General features: G+C 45.7%; 1 protein-coding gene across 4 annotated transcripts in view; it reads right to left on the reverse strand.

The window, feature by feature from the left end:
* The window catches only part of EXOC6B (exocyst complex component 6B), a 318042-nt gene that overhangs the window by 164417 nt on the left and 137981 nt on the right, over nt 1–15644 (reverse strand). For 2 of the 4 annotated variants that reach the window (XM_075499433.1, XM_075499435.1), the window contains one exon: nt 7367–7468. In XM_075499433.1, the coding sequence (XP_075355548.1) occupies nt 7367–7468 (102 nt within the window). Of the gene's footprint in view, nt 1–7291; nt 7469–15644 lie in introns of all 4 variants that reach the window. The other 2 variants (XM_075499431.1, XM_075499432.1) reach the window with 1 other exon arrangement.

A 15644-nucleotide genomic window follows, 5' to 3' on the forward strand; every position in this document is an offset into this window, starting at 1 on the left:
GGCGACCACCATCAGCGTGGGGAAGCTGGACGGGATGGACCCGAGTCCACCCTGTGTTTTTCTAAGGGAGGAGAAATCTGTCATCCCTTCACAACATCATCAAAGCAGGCGATGTTTTCCTACCAATTTGAATTCAGGATCAAACGGTTTTGCTCCTCTTGGATTTGGGGCACTAGCTGAACACGGTCCACGGAGAAATATTTCTGATAAAGATTTGTGAAATCAGGATATTGCCAAAAACGGAGTTTACTCCCCCAGAGAAATGCTTTCAAAGCAGACTGCAACATTTTCACAGTCTCTGATCTTCTGTAAAAACTTTTAAGCCCACACACACACTCACAAAAAAATATGCTGGACTATTCTGCAGAGTTAACATCTCTGAGACGTTAAGAGCTTTAAAATTGCTCATCTAGGTAGAACACTATCAGACGTGGAAGTGGAAGTCCTGGACCACAGGAAAGCTTTTTTGCAAACAGAAAGACACGCACCCAAAAACTGTGCTAGGATTTTATGCGGGGTATGAACGTACAATATATTTTAAGGAAAAGGACAGACCATCTCTTCCACGTATAGCCATAGCCCTACAACAGAAGAGACAATAATCCTATCGTTTGAAATCTTTCCAGACTAACCAATATAGGCTTCTGAACATACAGAATATATGAAATTATCTCTGTGGCTAGTTTAACACATTGCACAATTTAAATGTTTCTAATATTTACATATTTAGATATTTATCTAATATTCAGACATATCTAAAAATTCAGGCTTAGCACATCCCCTTCAGCAGTGACTTGGTTTTCTTAGCCAAAGCTGCACTACCCGTGTTCAAAAAAATAAATAAATCTTTGATTTTTGAAACTTGACAATGAAATGAGAACTAGAGCCGCCTCAACAACAGGACTGATTACTCCCCTGACATCTCCCCTTCAGCCTAATCTTTTTCTTTTGATTTGCAGAACAAAGAATTTATTCGTCTTGTCCAAAATTTTCCCAGTCCACAAAACATCGGCTTCACAAACCTCATTCCCAAACCCTGCATCCGGCACGTTCCTGGTGCTGGGAGCAGAGGCGGACCTGTCAGTCCCTGTAAACAGCCAAACCCTCTCTTTTTGCAAGCACATTTTCGGTTGGATTAAACACTGCCTGTAGCAAATTTAACCCATGGAAGCCAAGTTTTCAATGGAAATGTTCAACTGTAGCTGCCACCAACACAAGGCTGGCCCAGAGTTAAGGGATGCTCTGATCTGGCTTCAGACAAATTTGTGATACAACGGCTTGAACCTCTGCTCCTTGTTAGTTTTTGATGTAAAGACATGACGCAAGCACAGATACATTCGCCCTTCCTTCAGTGAGGGAAAAAAACCTCCAGACTTAAACACCAGGAATTCAAGAGAGGTGTTTTATGAACCATCTCACGAGCCCATTGATTGACGTACATGGATGAGGTGGTGCAGAGGAACACGAGCACACACGACACCGCACCCACAAAGGCTCAAGTCCAATGGCGGACACTGAGCAGGCTGGGTCTCTTCACGTGACACACGCATCGCAGAAAGCATCCGTTCACCCTAGGGAGTAAAACTCTACTGCTCAAAGAAGCGTTGGTTCTGCACTGCATCCAGCTCTGGGCTCCTCAGCACAGGAAAGACATGGAGCTGTTGGAGCGGGTCCAGAGGAGGCCATGAAGATGGTCAGAGGGCTGGAACACCTCTGCTGTGAGGACAGGCTGAGAGAGTTGGGGTTGTTCAGCCTGGAGAAGGGAAGGCTCCGGGCAGACCTTATTGCAGCCTTTCAGTACTTCAAGGGGGCTTGTAAGAAAGACTGAGAGAGACTTTTTAGCAGGGCCTGTAGTGATAGGACAAGGGGTAATGGTTTTAAACTGAAAGAGGGGAGATTCAGACTAGATAGAAGGAAGAACTTTTTTGCAATGAGGGTGGTGAGACACTGGCACAGGCTGCCCAGAGAGGTGGTAGATGCCCCATCCCTGGAAACATCCAAGGTCAGGTTGGACGGGGCTCCGAGCAACCTGGTCTAGTTGAAGATGTCCCTGCTCACGGCAGGAGGGTTGAACTAGATGATCTTCAAATGTCCCTTCCAACCCAAACGGTTCTATGATTCTATGATTCAACAAATCTTATCTAATCTCTTTGGATACCAGCAGCCGGGAAGCTCTTTACCCCATACTGAATGGAGGTACAGAACAAACTGTGCTGTAGATTCACTACATCTTGTGTGGTCTTGGTGTCCTTTGACAGCCCCAGTGTGTCCCATGGCTTAACCCTAGGGAGAAAAAAATGGAATGCATTTGCCCAGTCAAGAGGATGCTCAGGTGATACTGGAAGTGGCCAGATGGTCCTGCAGACCAACTGATCTCACTCTGGCTCATGTTATAGGCAACAGGCAGACAGCTTTGTCTGGAAATAGAGAGGGTTCTCTCAGTGTCCAAGATGTTTTTTGTATAATTACTAGTGGAAGCAAACAAAAGGTGGAGGCCAATGGCACCTAACAAAGCCATTTATCAGGGAAGGTCTAGAGAGCTCTCTGGGGTCCCTGCTCTAGCTCCCAAAACTTTGTAAGAAATCTATTACACTCACTTAGAGAATTACAACTTATTCCTACAGCCAGGTCAACCTGAAAGAACGCCAGAAGTATGATGAATTTTGGCTACACCTCACACCTGCTGATGTCCCCGAGTGCCGGACTCCTTCTCCAAATAGAAAACTGTCTGAAATTTGTTGATTTGTTCTTCACAGACAGTTGAGTGGCCGTTATTCTGAAGCATGATGTCCTTCCTTAAAATCTCCCCTCTCCCACAAAGGAACACCATGGAGTCCAATTTGACCCAACCACTTCACAGACACCTGACCAGTCTTTTTTAGGGACAAGAAGAAACGAAGCACAATGCAGGCGAGTTTGTCCTGCTGTATTCAACAAGATCGCAGAAGAAAAGTCGCTGAAAATGAGAAGAATCTGGATGAGCTTTGTAGTTTTCTGGATGCTTTTTACTACAAAGGGAACAGCTGGCACAGACTGAACAGACTGTGGAGCTCCTCACTGTGAAATGCAAATTTTCCTTCTGCAACTTGACATTCATAAAAATGGAATTTAAGGCTTCTCCCAGCTCACTTTACAGCTGGACCCGCTCCCTCACTCTGATTATAGTGGGAGCTTCCACCTCAGTGAGGCATCTGCACTTATGTGGGGCAAGTCTGGACCATAACATCTCCAAACTGGAGAACACTAATGGAGTGCAGAACCACATCTCATCTTCATCTTCTTGAACGCAGCTGGCAGAGCTCTCTTCTACTCCAAGGGAGAGAATGATCTACAGTACAATACGTGCAACAGTATAAGCAAAACCCTTCTGCTCTTTCTTCCCTTTCAAAGCTTTTCCTGTAAATTTTGCTGCAGGGATGAAAGGATTGCTCTATATGGGTGAGGAATCATGGGCTCTCTAGAACAGTTCATCCAGCCTAGGTGGAAAACTCCGTAACACAGCCTGCTGAAGGGCCTCAGATATTTCCTAGAGGGGGGGGAAAAAAAAAAAATATTTACCCCACTTTTTCCAGCCTATGCACCAGGATCAGGAGCTCTCCTGCCTAAACTTAATCAGAAACACGAGGACCATCCTGTTTTCAATTCTGAGTAGGAGTGGGTGCAAGGTGCCTTTCATTCTTCTCTCCATATTCACCAGTCCTCACTGGCTGTCTTTTCAATAGAAACCTGAAGTTACTGGTTGGCTTTACTGGCTGTGACAGGTCAAGAGCAAGAGCTGCCAGTGCAGTCTTTGAATGCTTCATGATCATTTCTTTTCTTGTCTGCTGATTTTATTCTACAAGGGGCCACCTTTTCTGTCTCCAGGTTTTCTTGTTAGCGGTATTCCGTATTTCCTCGAGAAGTATAAGCCTCAGCAATCTCCATGAGGGGCAGAGCACAGCAAACGACACGTGCCCGCTTGTTGCAGTACTGTCCCTCTAAGCCCAGAAAGCCGCCTCCATTGCTCCAGAACATGGGGGCTGTGCAGGCAATGAGATGCAGTTAACTTGCACTCAGGACACTTAATAGTAACAATTTTAAGCAATGAGGATGAACTTTGGAGACTCAAATTCTGTATTAATAGTATTCCTGCATAGACCACATAATCGGAAAGAGAAAGAGTCACACCAGAAGATGAAAAGCTAGGAATGAATCCATCAACCATGAAAAACAATTTTGCAGTTGGCCTGTAACTTTAGAGGACCCTTACCAAAGAACCTCCCATTAACAGTTTACACACTGTATTGGTTTGGGCTGGGATGTTCTTCTTTTTCTTCATTGCAGCCCATATGGCGCTGTGGTTTAGACGTGTGACCAAAACAGCGTTGATAACACACCAGTGTTTTAGCTATTGCTTACACAGCATCAGGACCTTCTGTTTCTCACCTTGACCCCCAGCGAGTAGGCTGGGGCTGGGCAAGAGGCTGGGAGGGGACACCGCTGGGACAGCTGACCCGAAATGACCAAAGAGATATTCCACACCATGTAACGCCATGCTCAGCAATAAAACTGGGGGGGGGGGGGGGTGGGGGGGGGGTGTAGTTTTTTTTTCAAAAGTAGCCATTGCTCGGACACTGGCTGGGCATCAGTCTGCTGGTGGGAGGTGGTGAGTGATTGCCTTCGCATCGCTTGGTGGGGGTTCTTCCCTTTACTTATTAATCTGTCTTTACCTCGACCCACGGGTTTTCTTGCTTTTGCCCTTCACATTGTCTCCCCAATTCTTCTGGGGGGCAGGGGGTGAGTGAGCAACTGGGTGGGGGCTTAGCTGCTGGCCAGGGTCAACCCACTACACACACATGACACTCCTTCAGATTTAGAATCACAGAATCTTTCAGGCTGGAAAAGACCCTTAAGATCATCAAGTCCAACCATTAATCTAGCACTGCCAAGTCCACCACTACACCATGTCCCTAACCACCTCATCCAAACATCTTTTAAATACCTCCAGGGATGGGGACTCCACCACTTCCCTGGGCAGCCTGTTCCCATGCTGGACAACCCTTTGGGTGAAGAAACTTTTCCTAATATCCAGTCTAAACCTCCCCTGGCGCAACTTGAGGCCATTTCCTCTTGTCCCATCACTTGTTACCTGGGAGAAGAGACCAACCCCACCTCTCTACACCCTCCTTTCAGGCAGTTGCAGAGAGCGATGAGGTCTCCCCTCAGCCTCCTTCTCTCCAGGCTGAACAACCCCAGGTCCCTCAGCCGCTCCCCATCAGCCTTGTGCTCCAGACCCTTCCCCAGCTTCGTCGCCCTTCTTTGGGCACACTCCAGCCCCTCAATGTCCTTCTTGTAGCGAGAGGCCCAATAACGTAATGCCTTTATTTCCAGATGAGAGATCCATTTGTACTAATAAATCAACCATTTTCTTTCCAAAAAGGAAAAGACCCCCAGGAGGCAGGAACACGGCGAAGAGCTTTTAAACTCACCAGGAACCCAACCCCTCTCCTTCCCCCGAAGACAAAACGAGGAGGAGAGGCCTTGACCGCAGGGCTCCAGGAGGCCAGGCCGAGCAGACCCGAGGCTCCCGCCGGTGCTGCCCCGCCGCGCTCCGGTTCATCACCACGGACAGCGCCGCCGCCCCGGCCCCGGCCCCGGCCCCTGCCGGTCCCCCGGCCCCGGTCCCTCCCGCCGCCGCCTCCGCTGCCCATCCACCGGCTGCACGCTCACCCCCACCCCAAGTTTATTCGCTTCCTACCAGCCTGGCTTCACACGCAGCCAGAGATGGGATTTCGTCTGCCTCGAGATGAGTTAATTCCGTTCATCAAACGACTTCAGAGATGGAGCCCAACCACCCTAGACGAATGAGGGGCCTTCAATTGTTCCCTCCTTAACGTTTGCCTGACACTTTTTCCTCATACCTGTCAATTCCAATTGAAGTTCAATCCTAATTTCTCATTCTCATGACCCGAACTTCGCCTATCCCACACGTACCGCCACGTTTCACGCTGCCGCCCGGTTTTGCGAGAACCCGCTCCCCAGCAAGCGAGAGATTTTGAGAGCAAGATGGAAGAACAACTCCTAAAGGACCAGATTTTTAGGTTTTAACAGGGAAATACCAAAAAAAGATCTATTCAAATCAATGTTTGCTTTCAAAAAACGTGCCCTTCCCACTCTGTTTTTCTTTTGTTTCACTTCTGCTCTATTTCCATTTTGATGTAGGGGTAAATGGCCCACCCAGATGGTTTCAGTGCAGCGTGAGGGCTCTGGGTCATACCCTACAGTTTAGTCCCTGTGAAGTTAAATCTCCTCGGTCTGCTTGGGAAGGGCAGCAGAGATGAAGAGGAGAGAGTTGAACTGCGGGGAAAAAGGCAGAACATGAGCACAGAACCACTGGAGCAACCCGCTCTATTTTAAACTTCAGAAAGTTTGTTCGTAATCGTCCTCTCTGGCTGGTTGTAGACTTCAGGGTGACAAATACTACCCAATTCAGTTACAGGTCGTAGCTGAAAATATCATTCTCCTGCTGTAACAGCAATAAGAGAAAAATCATCCAGCGTGGCAGATAAAACTTGCCAAAAGGTCCAACGCAAGACTTGCATCGCAAGAAACGAAGAACACATCAAAAAGCTCAACACCTCGTGATTGACACTCCGAGTAGGAATCTCCAAGCTGCCTTTTCCAGAAACACAGAGGGACGGGGCTCTCTTGCATTTTAAGCCCCATAAATCCAAGATGTCCCACTGCACACATTATCCTCTAGCGCAGGGAGGAAAGAAGAACCAACACTGTCAGCGAGGTTATGCTTTGCAGTTAACAAAAACAACAGACTGCCAGTCTGAGGAAGCAGCAGCAGAAAGGGAGCACACTGAGGAATTAAAATGGCATTTAAATAATTCTGTCCCAATGCAATCCTTATCAATGCAAAGTATGTCTCTGCCACCAAGACACACGTCCCACAGAAAAAGCCACGTATCTCATGCGCTAGGCAGCAATTTATCTCTCCTTAAATGAAGGACGGATACCAAACTGCCTTCCCAAGTAAGCACTGAAGAAGGGGAGGACAGAAGACAGGGGCTGTTCAGTTCTCATGCAATACTTGGCCCCTCTGCTGAGCCTGCTAACGAGAACACGGACAACAGCGCAAAGTAACCCAATACTGAAACACACCCCGTGTTCTACAGCCTGTTCTGCATCTTTACTACACGCTGCGTGGCAACACGAAAGACTGAGCGAGGTGCAAACACCGATTGAGACGCTACTGATCACCCCCAAACCGTCCAGTCTCCTGGATTTGATGTTATACAGTTACCTCTTCATCCTCATCCTCATCTTCAACATCCAGGATACCCGAATCCTGCTCAGACATGGGGCTAGTGTTTTTTACCTCCAGATCTGAGCTTGCGCAGACTTCTTTCTTGGACTTCTTTCCCCCGCTTATCCTGGGATGCTGTGATACAATATTGTCCAGGTTTCTTTGCTGCTGTGCCTAGAAAAAAAAGCAGATTTCTCGTTTTACGATAGCATCCTCTGATTTCTATTCTTTTTTCAGCCAAAAGATGCAATCAGTCATGAAATACGACAAATGAGGCAAAATAAAACACACACTTAATGGAACTTAGAAATGTTATGTTTTTCCTAACCCAGATATTCCAAAGAAACAGAAGATTCATTTCAAAACCATTCCAGGGATTATGCAACAATACAAACAATATTCTGACTCTTCACAAATCAAAATGCCAAACCCATCATACTGCCATATTGATCTATTTACAGCACAGATGCAGAAATATTAGCCCATAGGCCATGTGGTGACTGTCACAGGCTAAATTAAAGGACGTACTTAACCGTTGGATTTGTTCCTCTTTTCAACCCATGTCAGCACAAAACATTCCACATCTGGACCCCAGAGGTTCCTGAAAGCTTTTTTGTGGTACCCCAGGAGAGCTTAATTGTACGTTGCTGATGTACAGAATGAGCTGTAAAAGGTATTGAACAAAAATTCGCTCGCTGGGAGAAGCACCACGATTCAGGGCGCAAAACAGATGGACTCGGTGGAGCTCCCTCGACCCCCGGCTGACACCTAGTCCTGGGGCTTTGGACTTTGTTTGCAGCGGAGGTCACCGCATGTGCTCTGCTGCAAAAACTCACTCGGTTTCCTCATTGTTACCGAGCACAGCATTTGACAGGAAAAATGCTTTAGCCCCGATTGTTCAAGAGAGTTGACCAAGAACTTCAAACTGAAGGGGAAGGGCAAGGAGGGGGAACGGCACGGAGTCGCTGGTCTCGCCACAAGTGCCAGATCATGGCCAAACCAAGGGGGAAAAGGCCAAGCCAACGGATGCAGCGGCTCTGCACATGTGGGCTTATGCTCTGGTGTAACCAGAAACTAAACACGCTGAAAACCTGAAATTTATATGGATATATATACACACAGATTTATAGGATCCCTCCCATATTTTTCTATAAATGTTTTATATAGAAGAAGAAAGGTGTATGGAAATCACCCAGATGTCTTTCTGAAAGTGTTATTTTAGATGGTAGGTTTCTTTTAAAAAAAGAACAGAGTTTTCTATATATGTCAGTTATTAATATAAACTCTATTTCTAGCAACTACCTGTACAGCCTGAATCAAACCTGCGCCTGTGTATTTTATTGCTCCCCCACAACAGGAGAAAAACGAGGTGGCGAAAGGGGACCATCCCCTGCCCCACACCAACGCAACAGCCTGGCTTTAGAAGGAAGAAGGAATACTAAAATCGTATTGTAGATACTGTTGTCAGTGAAACCAACTGTGCTAGGAAAACAATGGAGAATTAATACAAGTGGAACCTATTAAAAAAAAAAAGCCACTAACTACTTTTGCTACCTGAACTGCAGAAAGTAGAAAGCTCTATGTAGAGCACAAACCTTCAAAATTCTTTCCTTTTAAACACTTAAAAGTATCAATATCACACAAAAATAATTTATGAGCCAGTTTTATTTTGACAGCCTCTCTCAGCTCAACTCCCTTTTGCATCCCTCCTTGGGAAGAAATACCCCATCAGAGACCGATCACTTGTGTAGCTTCTAGATCTGAAGAATATTAAAACCCAAGCACGGCACAGATATTCTAACCTTGCAAAATCCAGCAGGCTCTACCGTTGCATAAGGCAAAGTGCCCTTCACACTGTGCATGTACAATCAGCTTCGTCTTACTTGCCAAACACGGCAATTGATAATTAAATTAAAGATATATATAGCACAATCTTGACCTCTAGTGGTTGGAAAGCAGCAGTATCCGTGAAGTTTACTACAAGTGGCTCCTGCAAGAGAAGTAACGGCGGAGCAAGGGGACTACCAACCAAGCTTATTAAAGAGATGTCTTAAGGGATGAGTCTCAACAATAGGGATTTTTACAACAAAGCCACAGGAAAAGGTCTGCGTGGACACTGCGAAGACAAATTTTGCTAGCAACGTCAATACTTGAAGCAATTGGGGAAAAAGTGGTATTTTTTGCATTAGAAATCTCGAACTTCAGAGGCACAACTCTATAGAAAGACATTGCAACATCATATAAAGAGAATTAGGACTTCAAAAAGGGGAGTGAGCATTTGGTCCTTCTGAAGCCCACACAACAAAGAGATTCGAGGCTCGATTCCGCTCTCAGATACGCCCATTTATGACATAAGTTACTCAACTGAAGCGTAATGAAGTTATAACACTGAATCCACTGTAAATTACACCAAAAGCAAGCCCAGTGTACTCATTAAAATCTCTCAAATTTATGTAATCTTTTTTCCTCTAGAAAGGGAAGAAATCAAAGAATGGGAAAATGCAAAGTTTTGGATAAAACACTGTGCTTGAAACGGATCATTAAACAGGGCGTAGCAAGATCACAGCAGAAAAAGTGGTCATGGGAGAGGAAAAATCTGGGCTAACAAGCTGAAGGATGCTGCCGCCAGCTCTGAACTTCACTGTTGAAGCCCTAAGCATGTAACATCCAGTATTTTAGGCAGAACATGGAATTAGTCTCAGCAGAGGACCTTGTGGACATGGCCTCAGAAGACACATAACCTTGCTCCCCCATCTCTTTTCAAACAAGAGGTATTAATGTCATCCTTCAGCTTCGGCTAAGCTCACAAGAGGAGTACAATAGTACATAACAACTATTAACCAGATGTCAATATTGATAAGATCCAAGTCAAATATTGATAAGAGCTGAATCAAAACCCCAAAGTCAAGAAAGTCTGTCCTTCCAGAAAAAGCCATCGCTCTAGGCCAATGAGTTCAAGATCCAAATTCAAACGCCACTTTCTGCATTTTGCATACTTTAAATGCAAATAAACTGAAGTTTATCAAGAGAAAAATGTTGACCTCAATTAAAGTGCAGAGACCTACTGGCAAAAAGAAAAAAAAGGGAAAGAAAAAGTATGTGCCACCTCCCAGAGATCCATAAAAAGCAGCCAGAGAGATGCTCCCGATGGCACAAAAGCTTTGCAGCCTGCCAAGAGCAATTTTTACCTTTAGGAATTTTTGACAGGGGGAAATAAAAGTTCTAAAGTAGAAGAGATTTTCCGGGGATTTCTACCTTAAAGACCAACAAATGGCCCCAAAGTAACCCCGTCGATGTTTATTCCCTTCCAGCACGCTGGTGCACATCACAGCGCGTCACCCCATCTCGCACAGCCGCCGCTCCGTCGTACGATGGGCACAGCCCCTCAACGGCCGGCTGGGAGCCCGAGGAGTCGGCGCGATACAAGCGGAGCCCATAACCTAGGTGTTACGCTGGAACGACACAATGTACACGCCAGAAAAAATAGTAATTGCTTTTCCATTAACAGGAGGGCATTTCCCCCACCCCCACTCTTGGCAGGAAACAATCTGGACTGAAGTGACCTATAAGTGAGAAATATCAAATTTTCTTTAACTTCGGCAGGCTTGGGTGAAGTCACCGAGGTTTCAGTTTCACCTTGAGAGAAAGAGAGAGCTGGGGAGAGGCCCAGAGGAAGCAACTAAGGAGAAATTTGGGCTTAACCGCCAAGGAACTCCCCGCTCCTACCCCCATCTCGTTACCCGCACCTTCCCGGGCTGGGGGTGCAGCCGAACAACTCTGCAATATATTTGACGTCGCACATAAAGGATGAAAAATGACCTGCAGAGCAGGCACATTTGGATTTTAATGTTCTGTTTCACATAAAGGCATCTGTAGGGAGCCCAATGAAGAGGCACACTTTAGAAACCACATCAAAGCACAGGCGACACTCCAGCGTGCCCTCTGAAAACGGGGGGACCTGGGGCTACGGGGGAGGCGAAAAGCCCTCAAGGGACAAAAATCAAATAAAAAATCCCCTTACCTTTTGGTGTGGTTTACATGAAAGCAAGTGCATTTTTGTATTATTCTGTAAAATTGCCTCTATTATACAAGACTATCAATCTCTTGACTCTCTGCTTAATGTGACAATAAAAAAAAAAAAGGTAAAAAACCAAATGTCTGTTCGTAGCTAACGTTACATTTAGCACTAACACACAAAGCGTTTGGTTCACGTAGCTGAAACTCTCTCCAAGCACAGCTACTTTCTTCATCCACGTGATTAGCACAGCGGTCTGGCAGCCTCCTTGCAGCGCAGGAACACCCTACGCCGCTCTGACACGGCAGAAATCCCCGTCCCCCTGACAGCAATGCTATTTCCAGGCTGGTTGATGTAAAAAGCAAAGGCTTTCCACCTCCAGGTTCAAGTTTAGGTCAGTGACCTACGTTTGCTGTGGTAACTGGACCGAGGTTGGCCATCGGGTGGTCTAGGAGACCTTCATCTCTACAGTTGAGAAGTTGGGAGGTTTTGTTGGCTGAATGCAACCAGCAGAATCGATCCCTTTTGCTGTTGTTCCTTGAGAAACAGCGAATCAAAGGAACAAGGGAAAAAAGCACTTCTACCTACATGTTTTCTCTCCCCAGCCATCCGCTTCTTTTAGGTTATGCGTACGCCACTCCGCCAAGTGCTCCACCTTGCAGGACGTGGCTTTGGGGGTTTTCCCTTCAAGCCTGTCATACGAGAGTCCTAAATACGAGTCGTCAATACGAGTCCATCCTGAAATGGCTGCCAGAAGCTTTGGAGCAGCGACTCCACCTTCACCACCCATTGCAACTCAACCGAGCCAACCCAACCGACCAAGCGCACAGACTCAACGTTCTGCCTGAGGAATTAAATGTATTGGCTTAAAACAGTAGTGACAAGTAGTAGTTGAATTTTTCATAGCTGAATTTTTTAGAGTAACTTGACTGCTTGTGATCAAGGGAACACGGCCCCAAACCTGCAGCCCCAACCTGCGTAGCTAAGCTGGGGAATGGAGTAGCAGAGCAGGTCACGGACTCCTCCAGGCTCTGCCTACAGAAGCCATACCCACCGTAACAGAAAGTTGTTATACCACCTACACGGGGAACGAGCTCCTTTAAAACTCAAATAGCTTTTTATAGGGTTTTTATAACTTCGCCTTGTTTTCTGCATTGGTTTGCCAATGCGTGAGCGTGTCTTACCTCCAGTCACCTCCACCCACCAATGAACTGACAATATTTACTTTTTAAAAGAATCTAATTAGCTCTTTCCTGATGAGACAGTAGATAAGGCACAGCAAAAAAAAGAGGTTTTATTATTTACACGGGATTGAAGTACCCCTGTGGTTAGCTTCAGTGGTTTTGATTAGTTACTGCACATTTGCTGCTGCGATTGTTTTATAGACCCCTCTAATGGGCTGAGACACAGAACTTTAAAATATTGTTTCCCAGTATCCCTAGGAATGGGATACATATTCCTTAAACAATATAACAAAAAAAGCAGACTGGCTACAGGGGAAGAAAAAAAGAAAGTTAATAAAAAATGACAGTAGGGCTGGCTCCCCGCCAAAGACCCATTTGAAAGTTATAAAATCCCCCTCTGATCAGATAAAAGCACGGATTATTATTGCAAGGTGTAAACTCAACACACTGACACAGCTTCTGGTTTGAGTTTTAACAAAAAGCCCATCGCTTGTCAAGATGATAAGAGTTTTTGTCTGTCTGCCTTCTCGGTGTTAACCGGTTATCAGAGAAAACAATTTGTCGGAGGTTTGTCTGACAAAGTTCACCATCAGCACAGGAAATGAGGACCAAGAACGTGATTTTTTTTTTTTTTAACTCGATTCCTAGTCATTAAAAAAATTAAGTTTACAAATGCAGCATTCAACAAGCTTGCTCTGCCCAACACCCTGCACAGACTTTGCTTCAACCTCCCACTCCCCCTTCCCTAAAGATGACTCTTCCACCTCAGCCCACCCGCTGCTAAATCCAGCTCATGATGCTGATATTCCCAAATATCAATTTTGCTGAAATATAAATTTTTGGCATCAAGGGTGCAACGGGGAACACGCAATTTTCCCTTTGCTTTTGCTTTCACCCAGTGATTTATCCTTGTCCCCATACTCCTGCTCCTTTTCCTTACCCGCAAGACAAGGTCAGCGTTATTTATATCCTCAGAGTTCATTGTCAAGAGTAACTTGGTTAATTCAGCATTTTATACAAAACCTATTAAACCTCAACTGTCCTTTGGGGAAGCTCCTGCAGTACAGTACTTGGAGAAAGGAATGATCAAGACTCCCCTTTCCTAGGAGCTGTAAAAAGAAGTTTATCACATTAGCATTGATAAAAAGACTTCGGCAACCAAGTCCTCCAGGTCAGCTGTACAATAAAAGACCAAAAGCCATTTTTTAAGAAGTCCTTTATTGAGCAAAGTGTTGATTTACACTTCTGTGTGATCTAGCCTCAAGAACAAGATATCTGCAGGCAGGCATCAAAAGTAGCTCAGTTATGCGATTACAAAGTTTATTTATCACATTTACATGGAGTGGAGAAGCTGAAAATTAGATAAGCGGACTAAAAGCAGTAGGAGGACGGCTGTTCTACAAAGTATTTCAAACACATTAAAGACTGTGGCCCTGACAACTCCGCAGCTCGGGTCTTTGTTTAATCAGTCCCAAGCACTTCGCGAGCCGGGCTGAGATAAATAGTTTACTGCTCGCCGTTAAGCAACTGGATGCACAGTCTTTGAATAACTTTTACCAACAATTTAAAATTCCTTTTTAAATGCTGAGCGCCTTCATACGAAATCCCCTGCTATATGCAATACTATAAACCACGCTCTGATGTTGGGGTTTTTTGAATGCTGCCTTTTCATATAACATTGAAGAGGCATCTCTCTCCCTGACGAGACTTAATTATGACTCAAAGCACAAGTGGAAACTCCCACACTTTGGTTTAACCTCTCATTAGCCTAATTGCAACCGAACCAAACCCCACCAAGCAAGAGAGGGAGCAGCAAGGTAATCGCAACCAAAACCGGTCACAGGTGAGAGGGTCCAACTCTCACCCTCCCCGTCCCAGAATGACTCACGTGCACACAACCGTGCAGGACCAAGCCTCAGCTTTAAGTGCTCTCTCATGCACCGGGGACTAGTAATTATTTTCTAAGCACGAGTTTGTTTCAACACGCTCTCTGACAATCAGGGCATGACAGAGGTAATGGGTTTTTTTTCGCTGAAACTATTAAAAAGGAAAAATCTAGACAAAAGGCTTGCTTTCCCAGAGACCAACGTCAGAAGAAAAGGAGATGCAGATGGAGAAGGGAGGGAAGAACTAAAGGGACACTCTCGGGCTTTGGCTTAAGGACACGCTATGCCCCACGCTTGCTTGGGCTTGGTGCTTCCATTAAAGATAACCACAGCGAAGCACTGGAGCTTGCAGCGAGCAGCCAACATCGCACCGAGGCAATGGCCTCCTCCATCTGAAAGCACTCAACTCAAAGAGGTCTCCAGCCCCCAGCGCCATCACCCCCAACATGGGAACATTCCCAGCTCCATAACCGAAGCCTGCAGGCAGCTGCAGCAGCGAGTGACGGCACACCAACCCTCACCTCTCTTTAAATCGACTTGGGCAACTCTCCAGTTGTTATCCTACACCTCTGACCTTGCCCAAGGAAGTTGTAACTATCACATCCACGGCAATTTAGGGTAAAAAGAAGTCGTGGATTAGATCTCACAAAAGGTTGACGGTGTGTTGGATGGTGAAGCTTTTCAGGGTTTGATCCGTGGGTTATTCTGGAAAAACAATTAGAGCGTGCTTACGACTGCTGCTTCAGCTTGGAGATACCACTGCCCGAGGTCTGACACGCTACAGGGCCCTCACGCACAATCATAAACCACAGTAAGGCAAATGAAAAGGTTTGCATAAGCCGTTTCCAACATTTCTCAATGGTTTTACTCTCATTTTTCCTTCCCACTGTCTAAGGGGTTCAGGCCATTTAAAGCTACTGGTATACTAAGGAACACGCTGCCTAATATCCCCATTTTACATGTCAAGAATTGCAACAGAGGAAGGGTTGCTCACTCAGCCAGGATATAACACAAGGATTATAGCTCATCGGTGCTTGGGTCTCTACTCCACACTTATTTACCTTGACCACATTGACCCTCAAAAATTTATACGGTGAAAAGAGCGTTAACCCTCAGTGCCTGGCCTCAGATCAAACCCTTATATTCCGTTCTCTGTGGGAGTTCCCAAACTGCTGTTTCACACACCCTCTCTCTGGGCCTTGTCAAGCATTTTGGAGATAAGTTTCCTTTCAAGATTCTGCTTTTGTTTCCATTTATCGGTCTGG

Source organism: Mycteria americana, chromosome 4 (genome assembly GCF_035582795.1).
Source record: "Mycteria americana isolate JAX WOST 10 ecotype Jacksonville Zoo and Gardens chromosome 4, USCA_MyAme_1.0, whole genome shotgun sequence".
Taxonomy (NCBI): domain Eukaryota; kingdom Metazoa; phylum Chordata; class Aves; order Ciconiiformes; family Ciconiidae; genus Mycteria; species Mycteria americana.